The sequence below is a fragment of the Camelina sativa genome, chromosome 18 (assembly GCF_000633955.1).
Source record: "Camelina sativa cultivar DH55 chromosome 18, Cs, whole genome shotgun sequence".
In the NCBI taxonomy this organism is placed as follows: domain Eukaryota; kingdom Viridiplantae; phylum Streptophyta; class Magnoliopsida; order Brassicales; family Brassicaceae; genus Camelina; species Camelina sativa.
This window is the reverse complement of record NC_025702.1, coordinates 15,834,911-15,840,958: the sequence shown is the minus strand read 5'-3', so window position 1 is coordinate 15,840,958 and position 6,048 is coordinate 15,834,911. Positions and strand designations below refer to the sequence as shown.

Genomic DNA, 6,048 nt, shown 5'->3' with positions numbered 1-6,048 from the left:
TGTTCCTACAGAGTACGTAGACGCTTGTCCTCAAGACGGAGACACAGAAGCTGATGCGATTGGAAAACACATGATCAATCTAGAGCGGTTAGAGATTCAGTTCTCTAGATTATCTGTCAAGGGTCTTGCTTCGATATGCGAGGGTTGTCCCAAGCTAGAGTACTTGGACTTGTCTGGGTGTGTGCATTTGTCAAGCCGTGACATTGCAAACAATGTGTCACGAATTAAGCGGCTTAAGGAGGTGAAGAAGCCAGATGTGTATGTCCCAAGGTCAGGGGATGTGGCTCAGACAGAGAGGTATGGACATTGGAGACTCTATGACGAGAGATTTGATATACAAGCCATGAGGTTCTGATTTTCATACACAACGTAATGTTTGTAATAAAGTATTCCATGGTTCTGACTTGGGTAGGTTGTTGTTATATGTGTTATACAGCAGCTCTTTGGTTTGATAAACCTTGGAAAAAAGACCATATACAGAGAGCTCACGATATCAAGGATTAAAGTTGTACATATACACGATATGTATAATTCAATTTATGTGAGTTTTTTTATATACTCAAGAGTTCTTGTTGACGTTGCAACTTGCAAAGGCATGTGGTACTGTCTACAGTCTACAACAGCGATTCTTGTTGAGAAAGTAAAAAAAAAAAAAAAAACCACTTTTGACAGTAGAAGAAACCTAGAAAAGGAAAACAAGCAGGAAAGAGGTGGCAAGGCAAGCAATCATATGGAAGGAGCCTGACGAACTTGGGGCAGAAGCAGATCTGGTGGTAGTGGTAGGTCTCCCGAATCTTGCCCTTTTCTTTATAAATACTCCAAGCTTCCTCGTCAAACCAGCTTCCTCATCGCCGTGACCTGAGCATGAAAGAAGGGACTGTGACGAGAGCATGACTAAAAGGATCAATAGGATGAGTAAACGTTTGATGTCACCCATCTCTGCTCTAAGATAAGATGAGGTTTTGGCCCTCTACTGTGGTTATAAAGAAGAGATATTTTATTAGCTGGACATAATTAAATGATATTTGGTGAGTTGATTGAGATATGAAATGATAAGATAAACATTATAATGCTATGTGGAGCCAATTTTTTTGACTCCCTGGAGAACTAGGCGTCCAATAAATACAAAGCGATCATCAACCAAAGATGAAAGCCGACATCTACCTAAGTCTTTACAGTTCTCGCAGTTTCTGGCTTTCTGAAATAATATGATTACCGAATCACCTATTGTTACCTTTTAAGTAAAAGTCAAGCAACTTGCTTTCCAGACACCGTTGTTTGATGAACTAAGGCTCCCAAGGTTAAAAGTTTTTACAGGGTAGATGCTAACCTAGAAGGTGTCATTCTGGGTAGGCTAAGAGTTTGTCCAAAATGGCTGGCTCCACCTCCCGGAAAGATGTGATCTGACCAACTCGTTTAGCTAATTCCCCTGTGACTCTGTCCATGTAGAGAAGATACAATCCGTTTCTTTCTTCCAAAGCAGTTACAGCTTTCTTCGTATGGACTATTGATGCTATCCACTCCTCAAACATAACTGCGGATAAGACGCAACCAATCTCAGCATCGTTTGTGATTTTGTTAATAATAAACTACTATAATTAGACCAAAAATAGCTTTCAAGTATATACATGTTGTCAAAAAAAAAAAAATGGAAAAAATTGCAACTTCTATATCAGAGCCAGGTTTCGATCCTGGGACCTGTGGGTTATGGGCCCACCACGCTTCCGCTGCGCCACTCTGATTTGTTGTAAGGCAATAAATAATATTTTTAATATTTTAATTTACCAGTTTCAAATGCTTCATTCTCCGCCCAAGGCAACAAATGATCAGATATCAGGAACTCAATTAGCTGTATCCTGCGGTTCATAAGACAACATATAATCAAGATCATCATCCCCAAATATCATAGAAACAAATTATCCCATTTGAATCTGAGATACTTACAGTATAAACATGCACTCATCCATCTCTGAGAATGATTCATCAAATGGGTCCATAAACAGCAAATTTTCTGCTAAAATGGATATTCTCTGAGAAATAGCAAATAGTGCACGCTGTCCAATGTATTGTTCACTTCCCAGTTTACGGATCAAATGTTGGACATAAAACCCAACACTCGTTTCTAGTTGTTTCACCTCTACAACAGATGATGGACACACACAAAACAAATCTTAGAAGTGATAGCTAGAAAGAAAAACACAGTTAGAATCGACTGTTGTAGCTGATATCGATGCTAAAGTTACCATTTTCTTTAGAGGGAGTGCACATTCTTGTGATCAACTGTGTAATCATGGAACTGATTGATTCTTCAACAGATTCTAAGTTCCTTCCCATCGATATCAGCTTCTTCAGTGAAGCTTGAGTATGCCAAAAAGAGCGTATTATTTCATAAGTGCAAAGCAGCCCTCTAATAAAAGGAATTGTATCTCAGGATTTAACTAATTTGTTTGCAACTCAGGAACTTTTAATAATGTTACCTAGTATGAAATCTACAGCCTGATGTGACCAATTGCTGAAATTAGTGGCCTGCAGAATATAGGAAGCAAGTTCAAAGTTGGAAAGCATTCAAGAGTTAAAATTACCAGAAAAAGCTAAACCAACAAGGCCTAACATTGGAGTCTGCTTCAGATAGTCCGAGAAGAAAATCTATAGATATTCTTAAATGTTCTGCTTCCTCTTCATATTCCGATTCTGCAGTCAAAGTATCAACTCACATATAAGCAAGTCCCAGAACATGAGTACTTGGTTACATTTAGTCTATTTTTTACTTCCTTCTCCCATATAGCACATCCAGGTCATATAATAGTATGGTGTTGTAAAATGCATGAAGGAAATTATAAATGTGAGATAATGGAAAAAGGAAGACCCTAAACAAAAAAACCTGAGGACCGCAATCTTTTAGATGACTGAGTTGATTTCTTTCTGCTCCTCATCCTCGCTAGAGATAAATGATAACACAAGCTGATAAGTTAAGCCAACAAACACAAAAGGTAACAAAGAGAAATACAAAACGTTCAATACCTAGTCTGAGAAATCTACGACGAAGGACATCGTTAAATCTGGCTTCAGAGGCTTCTCCAATCCTCATACCGCTGAATACTCCCAAGTTATCAAAGAAATAACACTTGCAAGAAGCATTCGCTGGGAATAAATCACGATGAAAAGAACCTAAATGACACGAAATGCATTATAGAAACATCTTGCAAAGCCTTCTTCAAATTAAGAATCATTAATTACATAAACGAGTTGACAAAATTAAGAGAGACAGGAAGAAAAATATACTTTCAGCATCCTTGAGATCTTCATGAAGTTTGATAATCTCTTTCTTCCTCTCCTTAGCCTAATTTCAAAATCGAAAATCGAAAATCTCAAAGCTCCGTCTCACACAACCGAGAAATTAAAAACACAATCATATGACCTAAATTTCTAAACTCCGAACATAAATCGAAATGTATCCCTAGAAATTCTAAGATTTAATGGTGTCAGATTCCACTATATTATAGTTGCGAAGAGTAACGAGATGGTTTAAACCCCAAATAGATAACAAATCGAGAAGTGATTCACCTTCTGTTTCCAGCGAAGAGCATCAGTTTCAGAGGGAATATCACAACGGTAAGTAGAAGATGATTGACGATTCTGGATCTTCGATCGGAGTAGAGAAACAGCGATCGCTAGTCTCAGCGACTCCTCCTTCTCCGTCTGATTTGCTTCAGCTACGCTCATACTCATTTTTTTTTTTTTTTTCAAAAATTAAAAATTAGACCAAAAAAAAAATGTTTTAATTTTTGGGATAATAATGATTTCTCTCTGCCCTGCGCGGGAGAGCGCTTTACAAAGCCCACTCCGGCCAATTAATTTAGGCTAATAAGGCTCAAGCACAATTTAGGCAAATTGCAGAAAAACCCTCAGACTTTTCATTTTTTGCAGACCAATTCTGGTTTTAATTGCAGAAACCGGAAAAATTCGAAACTTTGTATATCCATTTTTCTTTTTGGCTTGAAAAGGCTGGCTTTAGCCTCTTAATAATATTAGCTTAAGAGTAGCCTCTTTAGGTCCCTTATAATATTAGCTTAAGATACAGGAAAACCTCTATAAATTAATAATGTTGGGACTAAGACATTTTATTAATTTATAGTGATATTAATTTATTTATAAATTAATAATTATTATTTTATAGTGTAAATTAATAATTATTAATTTATAGATATATTTTTAATTGTTTATTTTTTAAAAAATTATGAATTGGAACAACTATAGCAAAATAAGATTAAACTTTCGGATGTTATAAATTTTATGGTTTAGGAATTGAACTTGTAATATTTAGAAAGCACTATTTACAATAAATTACAAATATTATAGACAAATTGACTTATACACATGAGACACATAAATTCAAATCTATGAATAATAATATCAATTCTCCTATTTTAATAATCTGTCAAATTATCAAATTGTAAATGATGCATATCTAAAAATTAAAACTTTAAATTTTAATTATTTGTATGACATGTTATAAAATATTTTAGAGATATTATTATAGGTTAAAAATACAACATTACAATTGTTCTATAGAATTAAGCTTTAAGAGAAACATACACTATTATATCAGTATATATATATATATAAATTTATATAATTATTAATTTATGATATTATTGGGACCATATTTGATAAGAAGATTTCGAAAAAATTATTATCTTATTATCTTATCGAAAATTGTTAATTTTTACACTGGTCCGACTTGGGACCAGCAAACTTTATTAATTTATAGTGTTTATTAATTTATAGAGTATTAATTTATAGAGGTTTTACTGTAATAGAAAGACGCTGATCAAACATGTTCAATGTAATTATCTGAATCGACCAGTTTATAGGGGTCTCAAAGTCTCAACAACAATCAACTGAGTAATATAAACTGAGACCGTAAAACAAAAATGCAAAGGTCAAACAAAAGTCACAGAAGAAGAATACAAAAAAAAGGAACATGATACATTCCCACAGAGCTTAAGAGAAGAGCAAAACTATTTTTCTTTTATGAGTTCTGAGAATCCTTTTCTCCTCCTCCTTCAAGCTTACAACACAACATTTCATGGCACAAGCCTCAAACCCAGAGAGCAAAAATCGTAGAGCAATGATTTACTTTTACAGATTCTGACAAGCCTTAACGTCTGCTGCTTGTGAAGCCAACATGGACTTCCCCTGCTCGCTTGACTCCAATATGCGTACAGCTGCATCGACCACCATCTTCTGGAACCTATCGTCCTCCATCTTCCCTATAATTTCTCTAACCAATTTGAAATCCACACCACCAGCCATAATCAACTTTCCCAATATCTCACCAAAGTTGTTTGGTGCCTTAGGGAGATCGATTCCAATGTCGTCCAGCAGAGCACCGTACAGCAAGAACCCGGTTTCAAGATCCTTGGGTGTGACCACCTTCTTTGTTAACAAATACTCCAAGAGTTTGGCTATTGGCTCAACGACAGGTGGGCTTTTCTCAAGGGACAGGGATATTGCTTCCTTCACAAACTCTGCATGATATGAAGGCGACCCGAGCTCCTCTACACACTGCAGAGCTTCATCAAGAAGTCGGACATTGAAATATTCTTCGAGAAGCGACTTCGTTTTTCTTTGGAGCACTTCTTCGCTCAACTTGGGAGCACTAGGCTGGGGTTTCTCCAACGGAGCTGGTACAGTCAGAGGTGCAGCTGACTGTGCTGGTGGTTCTGCTGCCATGGTAACTGGGCGCGAAACTGAACCGCTTCCCTGCAACAAGGCGCTTGTCTTGCCACTTATAATGCTGCTGCTGCCTTGAGGTAAGAGCCTCGTGTTCATTGAGGCCGACTTGTTCACTGCTGGAGAATGCAGTTGTCCTGGCCCATCGCGTCTAGACATTGATCTTGTCCGGGGTACCTCCCAGTTATCATTGTCCACCCCGGGCATCCCAGGCATCCTTCGAGTCCCAGGCATACCAGGCATCAAGCCACCCGCACCAGGTCGCCCACCAGGGTAGACAGGGCCAGGGCTCACAGGCCCACCACCAGAAAC

At 37.4% G+C, this 6,048-nt stretch overlaps 4 protein-coding genes and 1 non-coding gene across 10 annotated transcripts in view; 1 reads left to right on the top strand and 4 right to left on the bottom strand.

Moving 5' to 3' along the window:
• LOC104761877 (F-box protein SKIP1-like) overlaps nucleotides 1-659 on the top strand; it is an 8,268-nt gene extending 7,609 nt beyond the window's left edge. Inside the window, exons 3-4 of one of the 6 annotated variants that reach the window (XM_010485043.2) lie at nucleotides 1-297; nucleotides 440-659. In XM_010485043.2, the coding sequence (XP_010483345.1) occupies nucleotides 1-297; nucleotides 440-452 (310 nt within the window). In that variant the 3' untranslated portion in view covers nucleotides 453-659. Of the gene's footprint in view, nucleotides 349-436 lie in introns of all 6 variants that reach the window. The other 5 variants (XM_010485040.2, XM_010485038.2, XM_010485042.2 and 2 more) reach the window with 5 other exon arrangements.
• On the bottom strand, nucleotides 525-1,205 carry LOC109130542. The gene has a single exon (XM_019240200.1). It carries the CDS (start codon nucleotides 935-937, stop codon nucleotides 683-685), a length of 255 nt encoding a protein of 84 aa, XP_019095745.1. The 5' UTR covers nucleotides 938-1,205; the 3' UTR covers nucleotides 525-682.
• On the bottom strand, nucleotides 773-3,794 carry LOC104761878. The gene is made up of 11 exons (XM_010485044.2): nucleotides 3,565-3,794; nucleotides 3,283-3,340; nucleotides 3,022-3,168; nucleotides 2,882-2,938; nucleotides 2,612-2,691; nucleotides 2,478-2,526; nucleotides 2,244-2,357; nucleotides 1,945-2,137; nucleotides 1,786-1,856; nucleotides 1,331-1,534; nucleotides 773-858 (listed from the first exon to the last, which is right to left on the bottom strand). The coding sequence occupies exons 1-10, from the start codon at nucleotides 3,727-3,729 to the stop codon at nucleotides 1,341-1,343; spliced, it is 1,128 nt and encodes a 375-aa protein (XP_010483346.1). The 5' UTR covers nucleotides 3,730-3,794; the 3' UTR covers nucleotides 773-858; nucleotides 1,331-1,340.
• TRNAM-CAU lies at nucleotides 1,671-1,742 on the bottom strand. The gene has a single exon. It is a non-coding gene; the product is annotated as a tRNA-Met (tRNA).
• On the bottom strand, nucleotides 5,143-5,979 carry LOC104761874 (eukaryotic translation initiation factor-like). The gene has a single exon (XM_010485037.2). It carries the CDS (start codon nucleotides 5,977-5,979, stop codon nucleotides 5,143-5,145), a length of 837 nt encoding a protein of 278 aa, XP_010483339.1.